We start from the raw sequence: 24,007 nt of genomic DNA, 5'->3' as shown, positions 1-24,007 counted from the left end.
CACCAATACATATTACAATAGAAATGATAAAAATTAAAGAGAGGATTCTTAAGGCAACAAAAGAAAAACAAAGGATTAATTACAAGGGGATGCCATAGGTCTATCAGTTGATTTCTCTATACAAATGCTGCAAGCAAGATGGGAATGGCAAACCATATTTAACGTCTTGAAAAAGAAGAAAAATTTGCAACATAGGATACTCTGTCCAGCAAGGGTATCATTTAGAATGGAAGGAGAGATAATGAATTTCTCAGACAAGCAGAAACTAAAAGAATACAGAGATACTAAATCTATCCAAAAAAGAAATACTGAAAGTTCTTCTCTAAATAAAAAAAAAAAATCAAGAATTTATAGGAAAGAGAAACTTACAACAAGAAGGTAAATAACTTTAATAAACCAGTACATAAATTTTTAAAAATCTGTGAAAGCAATGATAACTATAATGAACAGCAAAAGAATAAACATAAAGATATAAAAGAGAACATCAAAATCATAAGAGGTAGGGGAGTAGAGTTAGAAAATATAGGTTTTTTGTAGAATGTCTTTCAACTTTTATATGACTACTAGTATAAAGAAAGTAGAACTAGTAATGGGTTAACATACTCGAAACCCAAGATAACCACAAATCAAAAACGTACAATAGAGTCACAAAAACTAAAGAGAAGAGAACTCAAGCTTAGTACAAAAGAAAATCATCAAATGGTAAATGGAAAAACAAAAAGAAAAAGAAAGGAACAAAGAAGAAACACAAAATCAACTGAAAACAAAGCATAAAACTGCAATAAACAAATATCTATCAATAATAAACAAATGCCAGTGGAATAAATAAATGGATCAGCAGATCAAAAGATGTAAAGTAACAGATTGGACAATAAAATAAGAGCCTACGATATGCTGCTTACAAGAGACCCAATTTAGGGTGAAGGATACACATAGATTGAAAGTGAAAGGCTATGGAAAAAGATATTTCATGCAAGTGGAAATGACAAGAAAGCAGGGGTAACAACACTCACATCAGACAAAAGTGACTTTGAAACAAAGTTCATAAAGAAAGATAAACAAGGCACTATATAGTGATAAAAGGATCAATACAAGAAGAGGATATTACACTCCTTAACATATATGCATCCAATATAGGCATACCTAAATACAAAACACAAATACTAACAGAAATAAAGGGAGAAATTGATGGGAATACAATAATAGTAGGAAACTTAAACCCCACTGATATCAATGGGCAGATCTTCCGTACATAAAATCAATAAGGCAACAGAAATCCTAAATGACACAAGAGTTAGATATAATTGATATCTACAAGACATTATATCCAAAAGCACCAAAATATACATTGTCTTCAAGTGCTTAAGGAACATTCTGTAGAACAGACCACATTTTAGGACACAAAACAAGCCTCAATTAATTTAAGAGGATAGAAATTATTTCAAGCATCTTTTCTGACCACAATGGCATAAAAATAGAAATCAACCACAAAAAGAGATGACTACATGGAGACAAATGACAATGAAAACAGAACTTTAAAAAATCTAAAGGATGCAGCAAAAGCAGTAATAAGAGGAAACTTTATATAGTGATACATGCCTTCCTCAAAAAATAAGAAAATGTCAGATAACCAACCTAAGAGACTAACCTATCACCTAAGAGAATGAGCAAAATAACAAACAAAACATAAAGTCATCAGAAGGAAAAAAACAATAAAGATCAGAGGAAATAATGAAAAGAGATTAAAAATAGAAAAAAAAAAACAATAAAACCAAGAGATGGTTTTTTGAAAGGATAAACAAAATGAATAAATCTCTGGTCAGGCTCACTAAGAAAAAAAAAAAAGAAGAATCCAATTAAACAAAATAAGAAAGGAAAGAGAAAAAAATGACAACCACTCCTACAGACAAACAAAAATCACAGAGGAATACTATGAACAGTTACATGGAAACAAATCAGACAACCTAGAAGAAATGGAAAAGTTTCTAGAAACATAATGCCCACCAAAACAGAATCAAGAAGAAATAGATAATTTGAATGGACAAAACACTAGAAGGAAACAGTGAAAGGCATTCAGTCGTGTCCAACTCTTTGTGACCCCCACAGACTGTGGCCAGCCAGGCTCCACTGTCCATGGAATTCTCCAGGCAAGAATACTGGAGTGGGTTGCCATGTCCTTCTCCAGGGGATCTTCCCAACCCAGGGATGGAACCCAGGTCTCCCATATTACAGGGTACATTCTTTACTTTCTGAGCTACCAGGGAAGCCCATGAATACTGGAGTGGGTAACCTATCCCTTCTCCAGAGGATCTTCCTGACCCACAGATTGAACTGGATCTCCTACACTGCAGGTGGATTTTTACCATCTGAGCTACCAGGGAAGCCCAGAAGGAAACAGAATTTGTAAAAAAAAAAAAAAAAAAAAAAAAAGCTGAAAACAATAGTCCAGAAAGGCTTCACTGGGGAATTCAACCAAACATACCGAGAAGAACTTATATCAATCCTTCTCAAACTCTTCCAAAAGATTGAAGAGGAGGAAACACTCCAAAAGTCCTTCTATGAAGCCACCACCACCCTGATACCAGAACCAGACAAAGACACTACCAAAAAAGAATTATAGATCAATATCTTTGATGAATATAGATACAAAAATCCTCAACAAAATCTTAGCAAACCAAATCCAGTAAAGTATCATACATAAAAAGTTATCATACATCATGATCAAATTGGATTCATCCCAGTATCACAAGGACGAGTCACCATATCCAAATCAATCAATACAATACACAACATCAAGAAGACAAACACCACACCATCATCTCAAGGATGTAGAAAAAGCATTTGATGAAATTCAACATCCATTCAAGATAAAACTCTAACAAAAGTGGGTACAGAAGGAACATATTTCAACATAACAAAAGCCATTTATGACAAACCCACAGCCAACATAATGAAAATCTTCCCTTTCAACTAAAATTTGGTTTAAGACAAGAATGTTCACTCTCATCACTTCTATTCAACATAGTACTGAAAGTCCTAGCCATAGCAATTAAACAGGGAAAGAAATAAAAGGTATCCAAATCAGAAGGGAACGCATAAAATTGTCACTATATGCAGATGATATGATACTATATACAGAAAACCATAAGGACTCCACACAAAACTATTAGAATTGATAAATAAACTCAGCAAAGTATCAGAATACAAGATTAATATACAGAAATCTGTTGCATTTCTGTACGTTAACAATGAAATATCAGAAAGACAAAGTTAAAAAAAAACCCTTGTTTAAAAATCATATCAAAAAAACCTACAAATAAATCTAACCAATGAGGTGAAACTGTGGAAAATTCTGAAAGAGATGGGCATACCAGACTACCTGACCTGCCTCTTGAGAAACCTATATGCAGGTCAGGAAGCAACAGTTAGAACTGGACATAGAACAACAGACTGGTTCCAGATAGGAAAAGGAGTATGTCAAGGCTGTATATTGTTACCCTGCTTATTTAACTTATATGCAGAGTACATCATGAGAAACGCTGGACTGGAAGAAGCACAAGCTGGAATCAAGATTGCCAGGAGAAATATCAATAACCTCAGATATGCAGATGACACCACCCTTATGGCAGAAAGTGAAGAGGAACTAAAAAGCCTCTTAATGAAAGTGAAAGAGGAAAGTGAAGAAGTTGGCTTAAAGCTCAACATTCAGAAAAGGAAGATCATGATATCTGGTCCCATCACTTCATGGGAAATAGATGGGGAAACAGTGGAAACAGTGTCAGACTTTATCTTTTGGGGCTCCAAAATCACTGCAGATGGTGACTGCAGCCATGAAATTAAAAGATGCTTACTCCTTGGAAGGAAAGTTACAACCAACCTAGATAGCATATTCAAAAGCAGAGACATTGCCAACAAAGGTCCGTCTAGTCAAGGCTATGGTTTTTCAAGTAGTCATGTATGGATGTAAGAGTTGGACTGTGAAGAAAGCTGAGCGCTGAAGAATTGATGCTTTTGAATTGTGGTGTTGGAGAAGACTCTTGAGTGTCCCTTGGACTGCAAGGAGATCCAACCAGTCCATTCTAAAGGACATTGGTCCTGGGTATTCTTTGGAAGGAATGATGCTAAAGCTGAAACTCCAGTACTTTGGCCACCTCATGCAAAGAGTTGACTCATTGGAAAAGACTCTGATGCTGGGAGGGATTGGGGGCAGGAGGAGAAGGGGACGACAGAGGATGAGATGGCTGGATGGCATCAATGCCTCGATGGGCGTGAGTTTGAGTGAACTCTGGGAGTTGGTAATGGACAGGGAGGCCTGGCGTGCTGCGATTCATGAGGTCACAAAGAGTCGGACACGACTGAGCGACTGAACTGAACTGAACTGAACTGAGAGTTATATGCTGAGACTACAAAACAATGATAAAGGAAATCAAATATAATTCAAGAAAATGGAAAGATATCCTATACTCTTGGATTAGAAAACTAATATTGTTTAAATGGCCATACTACAAAAAGCAAGCTACAGATTTATTGCAACCCCTATCAACTTCCCCATGATATTTTTCATACAACTAAAACAAACAATCCTAAAGTTTATATGGAACTACAAAAGATCCAGAAGTGCCAAAGCAATCCTGAGGAAAAAGAACAAAGCTCAAGGCATAACTCTTCCAGGCTGCAGACAATACACAAAGCTACAGTAATCAAAAGTGTGACATCGGCACAGGAACAGACATAGAGATCAACAGAAAGCCCAGAAATGAACCAACCACATATGGTAAATTAATCTTTGGCAAAGGAGGCAAGAATATACAGAATGAGAATGAAGAAAAGAATGAGAGAAAAGAATGGAGAAAAGACATTCTCTTTAGCAGGTGGTGTTGAGAAAGCTGGACAATGACTTGTACATCAATGAAGTTAGAATAGTCCCTTATACTGTACACAAAAATTAAGCTTAAAATGGCTTAAGGACTTAAATATCTGTTAGGACACCATAAAATTCCTAGAAGACAATATAGGCAAAACATTCTCTTACACAAATTATAATTCAGCTTCCTAGTGTATACTTGTTGAGTTTTTTTTATCAATCAAGACTTAAAAATATAGTAACTATATTTTTATAATTACTATAGACTGGATAGTATTATTAACAAACATGATTCATAGAACTCTCATGGAACCCTGTACTCCTAAATCAATACATTCTTCTCAAGCATATATGAAATATTTATGAAAATTTACCATGTGTGCTAGATCATGTGCTCTGACCACAATACAATTAAGTTAGAAATCAACAACAAAAAAACAATAAAATTCCATGCACTATAAAATATAAAACACAGTTCTAAACAACTCAAAGAAAAAATGATAATGAAGATTATGGAAACAGAAGATCAGAGGAAACAGAACTTAATGGTAACCAAGGTATTATGTTACAAAGTTTGTGGTAAGCAGCTAAAAATACACAGAAGGAAATCTATACAATTATATGCATACATAAGAAAAAATAAGATAAAAATTTTGAGCTACACATCTAAAAAAGAAGTTAGAAAAAATGGGCTACAAAGAAAACACAGTAAATACAAGTTAGGAAATGAAGAAGAGAGCAGAAATTCCTGAAATAGATAAAACATATACAACTGAGGATCAAAAGTTGGTTCTCTGGAAAAAGATACAACTCTGAAAAGAGTGACCAAGTGAAAACAGGTAAGGTTTAATATGAGAAATAAAAAAAGGATTAAATTTCAGACACAGCAGAGATTTGTAAAAATAGAATAGTAAGAAATCATTGATGCTAATATTAAAATATATTAAAAAAACAGAATGGGTAATTTCCTAGAAAAAAATATAATTTGTTTAAACTTATAGAAAAAACAGAAAACCTGAACAAATCTATACTTATTAAATATATGAAATCACTAGCCCAAAGTCTACTTATCAAAACTGTCCATAAGTTCTAGATGATTTTACAGGTGAGTTCTACCACTCAGTTAACATTCACACCCTACCTTATACAAAGTGTTCCAAAGAACAATAAGAACTTTTTTCTACTTCATAACTTTAGTTATGAAGCTAACAGAACCTTGATATGAAAACTAGGCAGGGACAACATAAAAAAGAACATTTATGAGCCAATTTCACTTATGAACATAGACGCAAAAAGCTAAATAAAATGGCAAACTTAAGTCAGGGACACATAATAGACAATGATACATCATAATTTAATTAGGTTTAATCCTAGGAGATCAAGGATGGTTTACAGTAAGAAGGCCTATTAATATATTTCACCACATGAATAGATTAAAAAAGAAGGTCATAGAGGGGAAAAAAAAAAAAACCACTCATCCATGACAAAAACACCCATTCATGATTAAAACAGAAACTTCAGCAACTAGGAACTCAGGGAATCTTCTTTACTTGATAACGGGTAACTATCAGAAAGCACTTAACCATAAAAATGTGAAATAATTTTCTTTCAAATCACGAACAAAACAAAGATGCCCAATTGTACTTAATATTGTACTACTAGAGGGCCTAGCCAATACCAAAATAATTGAAAATTATCAAGATTTCAGAGGAAAAGATAAATGGCAAAAATGCCTGTATATTCTTGCACAGATAGAGGTCAAGTGAAGTGGTTGAAGAGCTTAATACTTTCTGACAATTCTAGAATTCCAGGATACCTAGATTTTTAGAAGCCCGGAAATTTCTTATGTTCATGTCTTTTGCTCTCTTTGCTGGAAAGGATGTGGAGAAAAGGGAACCCTCTTGCACTACTGGTGGGAATGTAAATTGATATAGCCACTGTGGGGAACAGTATGGAGGTTCCTTCAACAACTAAATAGAGAACTACCATATGACCCAGCAATCCCACTCCTGGGTATATACCCTGAGAAAACTATAATTCAAAAGGTCATATGTACCCCTATGCTCCCTGCAGCACTATTTACAATAGCCAGGACATAGAAACAAGCTAAATGTCCAATGACAGATGAATGGATAAAGAAGATGTGGTGTATATATATATATACACAACGGAGTATTTCTTATCCACTAAAAGAAACAAAGAAGTGTCATTTGTAGAGATGTGGATGGACCTAGAGTCTGTCATACTAAGTGAAATAAGTCAGAAACACAAATACCATATTTTCATGAATACATGTGGAATCTAGAAAAATGGTACAGATAAACTTATTTCCAAGGCAGGGATAGAAACATGGATGTAGCGAATGGACATGTGGACACAGGGTGGGGGGTGGGGGAGGGGAGAGTGGGACAAATTGAGAGATTAGGATTGATGTATATACACTACCACGTGTAATTAGATAGCTAGGGGGAAGCTACTTTTATAAAGCACAGGGAGCTCAGCTTTGTGCTCTGTGATGGGTGGGATTGGGGTGGGGATGGGAGTGGAGAGAGTTCTAAGAGGGAGGGGATATATATATATACACATAGATGATTCACCTCACCATACAGCAAAAACTAACGTAACACTGTAAAGCAATTATATTCCAATAAAATAGAAGAAAATAAATCCATAATTGTATTTTGTCTAAAAAGATGCTCTATCATTATCTGATTTTTTTTTTTTATACTCAGCAGTTTTATAACCTTAACTTTCTAGGTTGATCAAAGATTCAAATTTAGCTTGACTTCCTGTGTGGCAATTATACTGCCCACTCTGCATCCAAGCAGGAAGGCTGAGCACACCCCTGAAGACTGCTTTAGGACTTTCTGACTCCCCACTGCTCCGAGGAAGGTATGTAAACAGTACTGAACTTTGCCCCTGTGGAGGACACAGTACTTGTCTCTCCAGGAAACCTTTTTATTCTTTATCATTTTCAGTGTCTTTTCACCAGCTGCTCTCAAATAATACTAATAACAAATTAGTATTTAAATTAAAATACTTTAATAAAATCTCATTCTCAGTATTTGGCAGGGGAGTTATATTAATTTTCTTTTCCCTTGATTCTTTAAACGTTCTGTTCTTGTGGTTTTTCTAAGTATTTTTGTACAATGAGTCACTCTGAGCAACTGACTGGGAATGTAGAAAAAAGGCTCCCTGCCCCCCTCTCCCACCATTTTGATTTACTGTGTGATTGACCCTGGGCCAGTCACTGAACCTAATCAAGGAACTCCATTCATTGCTAAACCAAGATAAAAAGCCTGGAGAGATGGGTTAAAATTAGATCCTGCCACCTAATGACTCAGTTTCTTAATAACTGACTCACAGAAATTAATTAGCTTTTTCCCGTAACAATTTCATTTGGAAAAGGTCTTTATTATTTTTGCCTAGTCGTAGTCTTTTTATGTTTCTCTATCCAATTCTCTCTTCCTTCTCCATTTGTTTACTTAGTTTCAGTGAATAACCATGGCACTCCACAATAATTAGCCCCAAATTCAGGGATAATTTTGTGATCCCAAAGTCTCTGAGATACATTCTTATTTATGAAATGGTAATCATAGTACTCTATCGTTTCCCTCACAATTGCTACAACAGACAATGAATGTGGACAGTGCTTTGAAAAACTGTAAAGAACAATATATTTGCATTCATCTTAAATGAATAATTTTATTTACTGATGCAAGAATTTAGTCAGAATACCTGATTGGGTCTTAAGTGATACTAATCCATTGGACACTACTAAAAATTATATCTGAGTAATTTATTTAAAAGTACAGAACAATAAATGCAGAACAAGGAAGACTTTAAAGTAACAAAACATAGTTTAAGAATGACACAGGTGCCTGCTTAAGAGCAGGAAATTAATACTTGAAGATCTTCCTTGTTCTAAGTTTAAATCTTTTGAATCCATAACCTATGGTAAAAGCTGAAAATACAAAACAAATGAAAGGAAAACTCAAGAGTTAACAAATTTTAAGGTAGGACCAAAAGAAATCTTGCAAATATGGTCTCTGGATCACATAGAAATTCAAAGAAAAAAAATGTGAAGACATAAGCTGCTTCATTTTCTTACCTTTGTTCTGTATTAAAGAGTGCAAAGATATGCTTGCTAGACATAAAGCTTTTTTCCACATCCCGAACTTTCAGGTTGTCCAAGGGAAGCATATACTTCTTTTCTTTTTCCTATAGAGAGAAAGAGAGAACTGGCTTTAATAAAAGATCTTGAAGCATGCCCACAGCCACATATCACCTGAGCTGGTCAGCATTTGATTACAATATTTTGATACCATCATACACTACTTTGACACCAGCTACCAAGGAACAAGGGCTTCCCAGGGGGCTAACTGGTAAAGAAACCTCCAAGCAGGAGATGCAGGTTTGATCCCTAGGTCAGGAAGATCCCTTGGAGGAGGACATGGCAGCTCACTCCAGTTTTCTTCCCTGGGGAATCCCATGGACAGAGGAGCCTGGTGGGCTACAGTCCATGGGGTTGTAAAGAGTTGGACACGACTTTGCAACTAAGCCATCAAACCATCACCAAGCCACACCAAGGAAGAAAAATCATTGGAGACAGGAGATGCCAATGGTTCTCAATATATGGGTCAGAAGAATGACGGGAGGGAACGTGCAGAGGAAGAAAGGGCTCAGGGATGGAAAAAACATATGGTCTTCTATCCTTTCTTTCTCATGTGGGTCCCCTTAGATGTTTTAAAATGTTAGTTTGATATTAAAAATTTAGCCATCTGTTAATATTTAGCAAAAATGTTCTGGTCCTAATTCAATGAGAAATGCCAGATGGATTTCATTTCATATTTTATTTGCAGCCTAAGCAGTTTTGATAGCCAGAACCGGCAGGAGACTGGAAGCACAAGGACCCTAATATGAAATATTCCCTATAAACTATGATAAAGCACAGAAAATACTTCTTTCATTCAAGTCTAGAATAAAATGTGGGTCCAGGAAAAAAAAATGATGCCATTAAATTGTCAAACTCTTTGGGGAGAATAAACACCCATTAGAAGTGAATTGATATTAACTAGAACAAATTCTCTTCTAAAATTAACAACTCTTTAGGAAGAAAATGGACATTTGAGAGGGGAGGTCTGCAAATGGAACCAAACCAATCTTGGTTAAACATATTGGATGCCAAAGAATTATTAGAACATTTACCTTTATGGAGTGGCCCAGGGACAATATTATCGCATGCATAAATATCTAACAATCAGTATAATAGGAGACAGCCAAATATTCAAGTTTAGGAAACCTAGTCAATATTTGGGGCATTTTAACACAGCCCTTGTTAAACAGTAGTCCTCTGTATATCTCGGGTGACAGTCCTGAGAAATACCAGGCCTAGATTTCAGAGGAGAAGAGCATAGAGATTTAGCCATGACTTAATACACAATATTAATGCTTATGAGAAATACATGCACCATACAGATATGTTTGACATAAACTTTATTGTTCTTTCAGCTCCTACAGTTCTTCCTTGAGAATTTGTCTATGCTCAGTAGTGTGGGGCAGAATTCTTCTATGTTCCCTAGCCAGCTTGCGGGGGCCATGCTGTCTGCAGACATCAGAAAATGTTATTGCAAGAACTATCACTGCCTTTGCTTCTTGAGAAACGCTGGGCTGGAAGAAGCACAAGCTGGAATCAAGATTGCCGGGAGCAATATTAATAACCTCAGATATGCAGATGACACCAGCCTTATGACAGAAAGTGAAGAGGAACTAAAAAAACCTCTTGATGAAAGTGAACGAGGAGAGTGAAAAAGCTGGCTTAAAGCTCAACATTCAGAACACGAAGATCATGGCATCTGGTCCCATCACTTCATCGGAAATAGATGGGCAAACAGTGGAAACAGTGTCAGACTTTATTTTTGGGGGCTCCAAAATCACTGCAGATGGTGACTGCAGCCATGAAATTAAAAGACGCTTACCCCTTGGAAGGAAAGTTATGACCAACCTAGATAGCATATTCAAAAGCAGAGACATTACTTTGCCAACAAAGGTCCTTCTAGTCAAGGCTATGGTTTTTCCAGTGGTCATGTATGGATGTGAGAGTTGGACTGTGAAGAAAGCTGAGCGCCAAAGAATTGATGCTTTTGAACTGTGGTGTTGGATAAGACTCTTGAGAGTCCCTTGGACTGCAAGGAGATCCAACCAGTCCATTCTAAAGGAGATCGGTCCTGGGTGTTCTTTGGAAGGAATGATGCTAAAGCTGAAACTCCAGTACTTTGGCCACCTCATGCAAAGAGTTGACTCATTGGAAAAGACTCTGATGCTGGGAGGGATTGGGGGCAGGAGGAGAAGGGGATGACAGAGGGTGAGATGGCTGGATGGCATCACCGATTCAATGGATATAAGTTTGAGTGAACTCCAGGAGTTGGTGATGGACAGGGAGTTGGTGATGGAGTTGGTGATGGACAGGGAGGGCTGGCGTGCTGTGATTCATGGGGTCGCAAAGAGTCGGACACGACCGAGCGACTGAACTAACTAACTCCTAAATTAGTCAGGGGGAAATTTGGGCAGAACACATTAGAATAGTGAGGCAGAAAGGAACAGGTGACACAGGAAGCTAAAGGAAGCTGGTTGAAGGACAAAATGGCTGTCCTAGAAGGCAAGGTCTTCAAAGAAGATAACAAAACAGACCAAAAACAAATTGAATGGCAGTGAGAGAAGTGCAAGAATAAATATAAAAAAGCAAAGCACTGTAAGAAGATTCCAATATTTCTTTTACAGAAATTAACAATAGCAAATACAAGGATATTCTAAATAACAAAATGCATAATTTATGCAAATGAAGCATCAGAGTTGGGCCTAACTTTAGACTATTTTAGGACACAATTCTAAGAGTCAAGGTTGTAGCCTGAAGGAAAAGCTACCCAACACATAATCAAATGAAAACGCTTGAGAACCAGGGAACATTTTTGTACTGGATGCTTTTCAATGCCCTAAATTTAAGCAGTTGGATTTTTTTAATGCACATCCTATTTAACCTTTTGAAATGATGGATTTGCCTTCTAATGGGAAATCTGCATTTCATTGTAAAGATGGAACACAATGTCCTTGGCCTGTTTTCTATAGAAGTAGGCTCTCTTTTGTACTACATTCTTTAGCATATAGTAGAGACCAAAACTCCAGCAAGTTTTCATCAGATATTAAACAATGGAGAAATACACATATGTGCAGACAGAGAAATATAAAAAAACGTAGTTTCATTTCCAAAGAACTAAATGTCATTTATCTAAGACTTTTGAGGACATATTGCTAAATTATTTCCTAATCAAGAGTTTTCCAGACTGACAAAAAAAGAAGAAAAAGAAGATTCAGACTAATTTGTTTAAAGTTGTTAGTCAGATGGAGAATTAAATGCGAGAACCATGAAGCTATATGTCATGGATATCTCTAAAATTTTCAGTCCTTCTGGGAAGGTATGATGTTGTACTAAAATAACATCTTAAATATGAAATAGTTGAAATAAACAAAAGAAACAGAGGAGAAAGGGTAAACAAGTATAATTTCTAAAATATAGTGAATCTTAACTACCTTAATTGAGACATTTGTTACATATTCTTTGTTAACTCTATAAACTTTCTAATAATTCACTGTTAAATATGGTAGCCTCCAGCTAAGGTGACTACCATGTTCTTGAAATGTAGCTAGTCAAATTGGGATGTGCTTAAGTGTTAAATACATACCAGATTTCAAAGATTTATTATGAGAAAAAGAATGAAAACTATATCATTAATACTTCTATATCAATTATATGTTAAAATGACAATACTTTGAATATATTGAGGTAAAGTATTATTAAACATAATTTCATCTGTACTGTTTTGAATGCAGCTGTTGGACAATTTTAAATGACATATGCGGCTCACGTTAACTTTCTACTGACAGTGATGAGCCCATGTACCTATCATCACATTCCTTCCTCTCACCCATCCAGTTTTCCTCTTCTGACCTCCCCATTTCTGCCATCAGGTATATTTATCCTTCTCCCAGTCACCCAGTCTGGAACCTCACTATCACTTCTGACGTATTGTCTTCCATCGCCTTCTTTATTACAAGACTATACTGCATGGTGTTTGAAGCATTTGTCATAGCTCCCATTGTTTGACATTCCCACTACATTAATTCAGGTCCCTGGCATCTCACAAGCCTGCAATTATAAATGGCCTCCTATCTAGTCTTTTAGTCTTGTACTTCCTCTAACATCACCAGAGAGGGCAATTTTCTTAAACTACTCTGTCAAATTCATTCAGTTCAGTACAGTCGCTCAGTCATGTCCGACTCTTTGCGACCCCATGAATCGCAGCATGCCAGCCCTCCCTGTCCATCACCAACTCCTGGAGTTCACTCAGACTCACGTCCATCAAGTCAGTGATGCCATCCAGCCATCTCACCCTCTGTCATCCCCTTCTCTTCCTGTCCCCAAACCCTCCCAGCATCAGAGTCTTTTCCAATGAATCAACTCTTTGCATGAGGTGGCCAAAGTACTGGAGTTTCAGCTTTAGCATCATTCCTTCCAAAGAACACCGAGGGCTGATCTTCAGAATGGACTGGTTGGATCTCTCTGCAGTCCAAGGGACTCTCAAGAGTCTTCTCCAACACCACAGTTCAAAAGCATCGATTCTTCGGTGCTCAGCCTTCTTCACAGTCCAACTCTCACATCCATACATGACCACAGGAAAAACCATAGCCTTGACTAGACGGACCTTTGTTGGCAAAGTGATGTCTCTGCTTTTGAATATGCTATCTAGGTTGGTCATAACTTTCCTTCCAAGGAGTAAGCGTCTTTTAATTTCATGGCTGCAATTACCATCTGCGGTGATTTTGGAGCCCCCAAAAATAAAGTCTGACACTGTTTCCACTGTTTCCCCATCTATTTCCCATGAAGTGATAGGACCAGATGCCATGACCTTCATTTTCTGAATGTTGAGCTTTAAGCCAACTATTTCACTCTCCTCTTTCACTCTTATCAAGAGGCTTTTTAGTTCCTCTTTACTTTCTGCCATAAGGCTGGTGTCATCTGCATATCTGAGGTTATTGATATTTCTCCCAGCAATCCTGATTCCAGCTTGTGCTTCTTCCAGCCCAGCGTTTCTCATGACGTACTCTGCATATAAGTTAAATAAGCAGGGTGACAATATACAGCCTTGATGTACTCCTTTTCCTATTGGAACCAGTCTGCTGTTCCATGTCCAGTTCTAACTGTTGCTTCCTGACCTGCCAACAGGTTTCTCAAATTCATTATAGACCTTCAAAACATTCACAGTTCTCCATTATTTATGGAAGAAGTTCCATGAAACTTCTTAATGTGAAATTGAAAAACACCTACAAATTGGTCTGATCCTGACTTGTCAATATCTCCTTTACTCTTTAGTAGGAAGTCTCCATTTCAACCAAATACACATTTGCCAACAGTCCTTTCCCAGCTTGATATACTCTTTCAACTCCCTATATACCAGTGTACTATCTAGAGTGCAGTTCAAGTTCTATCGTCTGTGCAAAGAGTTTTTCCAGAGTTTTAATTCTATGTCTGTATTAGTATCCCCTCTCTCCTTTCAATTCACACAACAGGTATGGTTTATTTTATTCACTTTAAATTATAGGTACGCCTTGGAGATATTACAGGTTTAGTTCCAGACCTCCACAACAGAGCCAATATCATAATAAAGCAAGTCAAATGATATTTTTTTGGTTTCCCAGTACATATAAAAGTTATGTTTATACTAAATGGTAGTCTATTAAGTGTGGAATAGCATTATGTTTAAAAAAAAAAAAAAACAATCTACTTACCTTAATTGAAAAGTACTTTATTGCTTAAAAATGCTAATCACCATCTGACAACGCAAGGTTGTCAGATAAAATGAGGTATGTGTGTATATCTTATATGAGACATCTTCATCTTGCAAATGCATTAATTTAAAAATTTCTGTCAAGATTGTTCATTTGGAACTCAGAATGTTCAGTTAATTTTATTGTTCAAGTAGGTTACACTTGCAAAGAAAAGCAAAAAAGTAGAGAATGTTTCTTTTTTTGGTAAATAAACAAGGAATAGAATTTGGTATTTTAAACATTTTATCTTTAATAGACATTTTGGAGGAAGCATTTGCAAAATTCTAGAGGAAGAGTTTTTAAATGTGGATCAAGAAAAAAATTTTCTGTGTAAGTTTCAAAAGCTTCAAAAGCTGATGCCACTCATTCAGCACCATTCTTTTCTTCATTTTAAAACATAATACCTTTTCTTTTCTCAATATAAGATGGTTATCAGTACTACTGGTTCAAGATTGAGAAAGATGTATGACAGAGCTGTCTCCTGTCACCCTGTTTGTTTAGACTATATGCTGAGAACATTATGAGAAATGCCAGACTAGAAGAGTTACAAGCTGGAATCAAGACAAGCAGGGAAACAACCTCAGATATGCAGATGATACCATTCTAATGGCAGAAAGCAAAGACGAACTAAAGAGCCTCTTATAAGGGTGAAGGAGGAGAGCAAAAGAGCCAGCTTAAAACTAAATATTAAAAAAACTAAGATTATAGCATCCAGCCCATTATTTCATGGCAAATAGAAGGGGAAAAGGTGGAAGCAGTGACAGATTTCTTCTTCTTGGGCTTGAAGATCACTGCAGATGATGACTATAGCCATGAAATCAGCAGATGATCGCTTCTTAGCAGGAAAGCTATGACAAACCTAAGACAGTGTGTTGAAAAGCAGAGACATTACTCTGCTGACAAAGGTCCATATAATCAAGGCTATGGTCTTCCAAGTGGTCACATACAGTTGTGAGAGCTGGACTGTAAAGAAGGCAGAGGCCGAAGAATTGATGCCTTCAAACTGTGGTGCTGGAGAAGACTCCTGAAAGCCCTTAGACAGCCGGGAAATCAAATCAGTCAATCTTAAGGGAAATCAACCCTGAATATTCACTGGAAGGACTGATGCTGAAGCTGAAGCTCCAGTATTTCAGTCATCTGATGCAAACAGTCAACTCATTGGAAAAGTCCCTGATGTTGGGAAAGATTGAGGGCAGGAGAAGAGGGCATCAGAGAATGAGATGGTTGGATGGCATCACTGATGCAATGGACATGAATTTGGGCCAACTTTGGGAGATGGACTGGGACAGGGAGGCCGGGCATGCTGCAGTCCATGGGGTTGCAAAGAGTCGGACGTGACTGGGCAACTGAACAACAACAACCAGTACTATTTGTATGGAAGGCATCAAAGATGACAGGGATTCTTTTTTCAAAGACAGAGGGAATATGAGAGAGTGTGTATGTGTGTATTTTCCTTGCAATAACTTGCCAAATGTTAGAAGAAAGAGGAGAAATATTGACAGAATAGGCCGAAGAAAGGAGGCTTTAATGTGTAAGAGTGCGGTCTGAGGTGGAAGTAATTAAACTATGAGTGACATAAGCAGAGGCTCAATATTGAGGGAGATGGGAATTAAGATATAGCCTCACAGTATATGTTCACTGACCTTGAAAGGAAACAAAAGGATCAATATGGGACAGATGTGGGGCCAGCAAGTGTCCACTGATAACCTCTAGCTTGCAGAGCACCATCAATATAACTTGGTTGCTGGAAGAAGCTATAGTGAGTATGAGGAAAGTGTTCAGTGTATGGAGGAATAACTCCTGAATGTGCAAAGGATTGGAAAGTCTTTATATACTTGGTGACTCATACATACAGAGTTTTAGAACTTGGGGAATATTCAAGTGGCCTTGGTTTGATAACTACACTGAATCATTTTACTTGTGCATCTTTCTCACTAATGGTGGTTTAGTTGCTAAGTTGTGTCCAACTCTTGCGACCCCATGGACTGTAGCCCACCAGACCCCTCTGTCCATGCGATCCTCCAGGCAAGAATACTGGAATGGGCTGTCATTTCCTTCTCCAGGGGATCAAACCCGGGTCTCCTGCATGATAAGGCACCAAAATCTTCAAGGATAAGACTGCGAATCCCTCCTCCTTTCTATATATTACAATGCCTAGCACAGTGATCACTGAAATTTATGTAGCGTAAATTATAAACATTTGTTGAATTAATTTGAGAATGTCTAATAATTAAAGTCAAATGCTGAGTAAAATATTTGGATAGTTATATATATTTTGATAATCAAATTAAAATTCTATGGAAAAAAACCTGTATAAGATGCTTAACTGTCATTGCTTTTGATCATTAAAACTTTATAACATTTAGACTGACTACCATGTTTATTTTTACCTCTGCCTGTGTTTGTATTGCTTCTACTTGCTAGGAATGTCTCTTTTCTGCAAGAAGGCAAATACTAATGATCTTGAAATTTATGTGAAGTGCTACCCCCTCCATGAAGCCTACTCTGATGATAGCAAGTCAGAGACCTCTATATAGTTTTCAAATTTTCTATAATTTTTGTCATAGGCTATATAGAATAACCCTGGAGAAGGGAATGGCAACCCACTCTAGTATTCTTGACTGGAGAATCCCATGGACAGAGGAGACTGGCGAGCTACAGTCCACGGTCACAAAGAGTCAAACAGGACTGAACGACTGAGCACACACACACATATAGAATAAAACTGCCTATTTATGTTCAGCTTGCCTCTTCAAGTAGATTGGAAGCTACTTGAGGGTAAGGACTGTGTTATAACTCATTTACATTTAACAGCTATTATACTGTTACATATATGGATATTGGTTAGCAAAATTTTGATTGTTGATGATACATTACAAATAAAATACCAACATGATGGAATTTTACTATTATGTTGTACCCGTACTATTTTTACCATTATGTCTACCTATGTGCGTGTGTGCGTGCACGCATTCAGTCATCTCCAGCTCTTTGCGACCCCAGGGACTAGAGCCCACCAAGCTCCTCTGGCCAAGGAATTTTCTAGGTAAGAATAGTAGAGCAGGTTGCCATATCCTTCCCCAGGGGATCTTCCCAACCCAGGGATCAAACCTGTGTCTTCTGTGTCTCCTGCATTGGTGGGCAGATTCTTTACCACTGAGCCACCTGGGAAGCCCCATGTCTACCTATACTCTTATGTTAAAAATGATCCAAAAAGATGCGATATGAAAACTTATTTCTAAGTTCTCAAAAACTGATTTTGAATTAATTTACAGCATTTTGCTTAATATCATACAGTTTATTAGGTAAAGTTTTACTAACCTAGAACAATATACTTGATTTGATTAATAAAAAATCTTGTGGCCTAAACATATAAATATACTGTGACAATCCAATACACTTCGAAACAATACAAAAACAAAATTCAGCAGCTATGCTGATCTTAGAGGTACAAACTGATACAAAGTTTTAAAAAAATGACAGAACATAAAGGAGACTAGATTATAAAAGACTAGAGAAAAATACATTTAAAAGATAGTAATGGCACCAAGTATATCTTTGAAATAGGTAATAATGGTTCTAAATCTATTTTTTAAATATGTGAATTTTGTTATAATTCTTCACTGGATTGCTCTAACATTTTAAAACATCATGGCATACGACACAGCAATCCCACTGCTGGGCATACACACCAAGGAAACCAGAATTGAAAGAGACACGTGTACCCCAATGTTCATCGCAGCACTGTTTATAATAGCCAGGATATGGAAGCAACCTAGATGTCCATCAGCAGATGAATGGATAAGAAAGCAGATGAATGGATAAGAATGGTACATATACACAATGGAGTATTACTCAGCCATTAAAAAGAATACATTTGAATCAGTTCTAATAAGGTGGATGAAACTGGAGCCTATTATACAGAGTGAAGTAAGCCAGAAAGAAAAACACCAATACAGTATACTAACGCATATATATGGAATTTAGAAAGATGGTAATGACAACCCTGTATGCGAGATAGCAAAAGAGACGCAGATGTATAGAACAGTCTTTTGGACTCTGTGGGAGAAGGAGGAGGGGGATGATTTGGGAGAATGGCATTAAAACATGTATAATATCATATACGAAACGAATCACCAGTCCAGGTTCGATGCAGGATACAGGAAGCTTGGGGCTGGTGCACTGGGATGACCCAGAGGGATGGTATGGGGAGGGAGGTAGGAGGGGGGTTCAGGATGGGGAACACGTGTACACCCGTGGTGGATGCATGTTGATGTATGGCAAAATCAATACAATATTGTAAAGTAAAAAAATAATAATAACAAAAAGATTAAAAAAACATAAATAAAAGAAAAATGTAAAAAAAAAATCATGGCAATTTCTCAGGCTAATAAATAATCTGATTAGAAAAAGATTCCACAATAGACTAGCGGAATATTTCATGCTGCGGAGGATAGCTGTGTCTCACTAGAGGAAAGATTCTTAGTTCTGACCGTTCCTCTTCTCATACTTTATATCATGTGCATTCTCTATAACACATTTTTCATATTGTATACTCCTAATTTATTAAATGCCTCTTGTCCTACTTGAAAATTGACATTTATTTGTTCTTTCTCAGTGTTGTACCATTCTGCTAGCAACATATGGAACATTCCTGTGACACAACTACACTGACAATGTGTGAAGGCCACAGAGGGGGTACTGTGGTGCCAGCTGAAGGAGGAGACAGAATGACGGGGCAACCAAGAACCTTGTCCGAAAACAGGGTGGTAGCCCACAGATCAGTACAAGTTGAAAAGATCCCTCATCCAGAGGTTCTAAATGTTTTTTTTCAGAATCCTGAAAACTCATGAGATACTGTGGAACATTCAATTATTATGATTTGCTTGCTTCTCCAGAGACAATAATGTTGATCAATATTCTTTCCCCAACAATGTTTTCTTTTATCCCTGGTACACTGTGGCCAGAATGTTTGCAAACAAGGAAACTGGAGACATTATCCTGGGTTTCTGGGTGGGGATCAGGGCCAAGAAAAATGTGATGTCCCCGTGAGTAACTGACACAAGAGTTATGAAAGCATACATATTCTTCATGCTTCCTACTCTCACCTCATCTCATTTTCCAAGATGACTTCAGAGTAAATTCAATCTCAACACACCCACTGCACCAACCACAGTACTCCCGCTTTTCAGGAAAGTCAATGCATTTTCACTTTCCACATGGGACACATCTAGTCATACCCTCTTGTCTTCATCTAAACGCTTTCCTCCACTAAAAATACTGCTGCCTATTTGCCACTCTTGGTTCTCTTCCCTCAAAATTCCTGCAAAAGATTATCTGGCTCAATGTACATTTTTTCTTTTTCTTCAAGTATATAGATCTCATTTCTCTATCTTTCTATCTTTTTCTTTCCCATCCTATTTGTAGACTTATTTTCAAGTCAATGATATTCTTTAAAAAATTCTGACATCAAAGCCCACTATATTAAGTAGATTAAAAAGTGTAGCTCTTTTCTCATAGGAGTGGGGCTATGAGAAAACCTGCCCATTAAGAATCATTGTCTCCTGACATTTCTGCTAAGAAATGTAGTCGCAGTGACCAAGGACAAAGGTCCGTATAGTCAAAGCTATGGTCTTTCCAGTAGTCCTGTACAGATGTGAGAGTTGGACCATAAAGAAGACTGAGCACCAAAGGACTGATGCTTTCAAATTGTGGAGAAGATACTTGAGAGTTCCTTGGACAGCAAGAAGATCAAGCCAGTCACTCCTAAGGGAAATCAACCCTGAATACTCTTTGGAAGGACTGATGCTGAAGCCCCAATACTCTGCCCACCTGATACGAACAGCCTACTCACTAGAAAAGACCCTGATGCTGGAAAAGATTAAAGGCAGAAGGAAAAGAGGGCAACAGAGGGTGAGATGGTTGGGTAGCATCACCAATTCAATGGACATGAACTTGGGGAAACTTTGGGAGATGGTACGGGACAAGGAGACCTGGTGTGCTGCAGTCCATGGGGGTCACAAAGTCAGAAACAACTTAGCAACTGAACAACAACAACAACACAGGCCTGGCTCTTTAGATCCTATTTTCAGAATCTGGTCCACCTGCCAGCCTTATTCTCCAGATGTCCCCACAGTGCCAGGGCTCTCCTCTCACTTCCAGCCAGAATTTGAGTCACCTCACTCCTTTAAGTCCCCTACACCAAGTAGTTCCATCCAGATCCCTGTGACTTCTAACTGGGCAAACTTATCTCTCAGAATCATGGATATAATCTAGCAAGTCCTTCTAGTTCAAACCACTCATGCCATGCCTGGCTTGCCTGATTGGGCACTTTGATGTGTCCACCAAAAACTCATGCAAGTATGCAGTGCTCCTGAAAGAGCAAAAGCCCCTGGTATGGCCAGGCACAGCATTCAGGCCTCCTCTACCATTGCTGGGATTCCTTACACCCAGATCTGACCCCTCGACAGAACTCGTGTGCTTGGTTTGTACGAAATGACTTTGTACTTTTGTCTCATTGTCTAAGTGTCCAAATGTTCCACCTAAGTGTGTTCATGCTCTGCCTTTCCAACTGCAAGGTAAACTAAGGGAAAGAGCAAATCTATTACTATTATTACCTTTATTATTACTTTTGTTAATCATTTTATGCAGCTTGCTCCTCTTCTACTCTGCAACTATGTCCTGACTTCCTATCAAAGCATCAAGCCCTTGAAGGAAGCAACTGTTTCCTTTTTATTTTTGGTTGCATGATTGACATTCTACAAAGTGCTGAACGCACATATGCCTGAGTCCCCTCTTAGGCTGGCATGGTGTTCTGCTTATATTAAAGACTCAAGAGACAATGACTGACTTATAAAATAATCAACATATCAAAGAAAAAGGCTATAAAATATTGAGAATACCATACTACTAGTTCCACATGCTGTTGAAAACTAAAATCTGATGTTTATTGCTATTAAAAAGTTATAACTACAGAGATGTACAAAGTATGAAACTCATAAACTACCCATATTTTTAGTTGGGCTTTAATATCCTTCTTTAATCTAAATTAAATTTTGAGTAGTAAACAGACTTTGTGAGCCAGCATGCTGCTAGTAAATATTACTTCTTTAGATTTTTCTCTTGGGCACTGAAAAAACTGTCCATGTATACCTTTGATGAGCTTCCTTGGAGGCCCCCAACACTCCACAGTTTATATGTATCAGCTTCATGGCTGCCCCTCTGCATGTACTCAGATCCTTAAATGGGACTACACACTGGAATATCTCTATTGGGTAATGGGAAATATAGTATATTTGCCATTACCCAATTGGACTCTGCTCTTTTCCTAGTTCCTTCTCTTTCTTTAGAGTCCAATTAAGTCTTCACCTCCTCCAGGAAGCCTGTCTGGCCATAAAAGCCCACTGGAGGGCTCCCTCCTCCATTCTCATGGCATTCTTGGGCAATACCACTTTTTTATTTGTTTTTTGCACTTGGTGTGTGTGTGTGTGTGTATATATATATATATATATATATATATAGCTCTATAATTTCAAGTACATCTAGTACCCTTAAAATGTTGACTCCTTTTACCCCTGACTAAAAAAGTACTTTCACAATTTGAAAGTGAGAACATTAATGATTTTATTATTAAATGTTTATATTTAATTAATCCTTATATTTAAAGCAATATTCATGAGTATTTGTACATACCAGATTGACAATGTAAAAGACAGATTATAATGAATGCACTAAAGAATAAATTTCATGGACTTATGGTTAAGCATAGCAGATTGATTGCATGCATATACAGCCTCTCCCTTCTCTGAACCTTCTATGATACCAGTAAAAGAATAAAAAAATAATAATCCACAAGGACCAAAAAAATAGAAGGGGAAAAAACAGTGGACAAGAGATTTCCCAAAGGCTTTGTAAGAGAGAAAGCAGACAGAGGAGTATTCATTAACTTTCAGGCTTCCCTGGTAGCTCAGCTAATGAAGAATCTGCCTGCAGTGCGGGATACCCAGGTTTGATCCCTGGTTTGGGAAGATCCCCTGGAGAAGGGAACTGCTACCCACTCCAGTATTCTGGCCTGGAGAATTTCAGGGACTGTATAGCCCATGGGGTCACAAAGAGTTGGACAGGACTGAGTGACTTTCACTTTCACAGAAAGGAGTTATCTCCTCCTAACACCTAGACAGGGAGAGAAGGAGAAGCCAACCCATTTGGGTCCTGTCTTGCCCTTGGAGGCACTGGTACCCAACATGAGGGGATACAGTTATGGAGCTGACGAGGACAGGATCAGATAAAGCCCTATCCAGAACAACTGATGACATGGGGCCCCTCCCTCCCAGTATGGCAGCCCATTCCTAAACCCCAGCAGGAGACCAGAGGCTTTTCCCTACAGAAAAAAATAATACAAAAGAAGTTCTGGATCCAGGGGACAGCAAATATGGGATAAAAACAAGAGAACTTAGTGAAAATCTTTATACTGAAATATTATCCCTCAGTCCCCTTTCCTGCCTTCTCCCAGAATGCCAGCAACCAGATGGATGCCTATGCCTCTGTCAGGCAGGATATTGACTGTTCTTCTCTGGGAAGCTAAATAAGATTCAGAGAAAATGCTTTGTATTCTAACATTTCAAGGAAAAAGCCAGCTTGCTACTTGATCATCTTATAGGGAGATCCATATTCCGCAAGCCTCACTCACACATAGAATTTCCAAGTAACTGAATGGTACAAAAGCATCAGGGATATATATATCACAGCTATTAACTGAAGTGGATTCTGAGGATGGATTGTCTCGATACCCACTCCAATTCCCTCGTAACATTTGAGTTCAATTCAAAATTCTCCTTCCCTTCCCAACCTTGCTATTACAGCGGGGGCTCCAGATAAGACAGTGTCAACCCATCTGATGCGCTCATGCCAGACTTTGATTCAGAAGTGAGTCACATAGGAAAGAGGCAGAGACTGTGGCACGGGTTTTGTTGGCCTGGATCATGGCAGAAGTGGCATGGCTCTGGATCCAGAGGCTGTATAATACAGGGTAGCTTCCTGACTGTGAGGCCTCCACACTGGTCGGGGCAACAGGTCCCTGGCAACCTCAGTTCTGAAATTTAATTTGGAGAACCATTCCTGGAAACTCAGACTATTTCTGGAATATTTCCCCACCAAAGGTTCTTTGAGCAGTATATCCCATTTAATTAATGTTTTTCTGCTTAAAGTAGCTAGAGTAGATTCTGTTGTTGATAATTAAGAACTCTGAAAATACAGTAGCAA

At 37.7% G+C, this 24,007-nt stretch overlaps 1 protein-coding gene across 11 annotated transcripts in view; it reads right to left on the bottom strand.

The window, feature by feature from the left end:
- Positions 1 to 24,007, bottom strand: part of DNM3 (dynamin 3) — a 649,041-nt gene that overhangs the window by 169,721 nt on the left and 455,313 nt on the right. For all 11 annotated transcript variants that reach the window (XM_027564824.1, XM_027564820.1, XM_027564823.1 and 8 more), the window contains one exon: positions 8,976 to 9,085. In XM_027564824.1, the coding sequence (XP_027420625.1) occupies positions 8,976 to 9,085 (110 nt within the window). The remainder of the gene's footprint in view (positions 1 to 8,975; positions 9,086 to 24,007) is intronic.

This window comes from Bos indicus x Bos taurus, chromosome 16 (assembly GCF_003369695.1).
Source record: "Bos indicus x Bos taurus breed Angus x Brahman F1 hybrid chromosome 16, Bos_hybrid_MaternalHap_v2.0, whole genome shotgun sequence".
NCBI classification, from domain to species: domain Eukaryota; kingdom Metazoa; phylum Chordata; class Mammalia; order Artiodactyla; family Bovidae; genus Bos; species Bos indicus x Bos taurus.
Note: the sequence above shows the minus strand (reverse complement) of the source record. Positions and strands in the feature narration are given on the sequence as shown.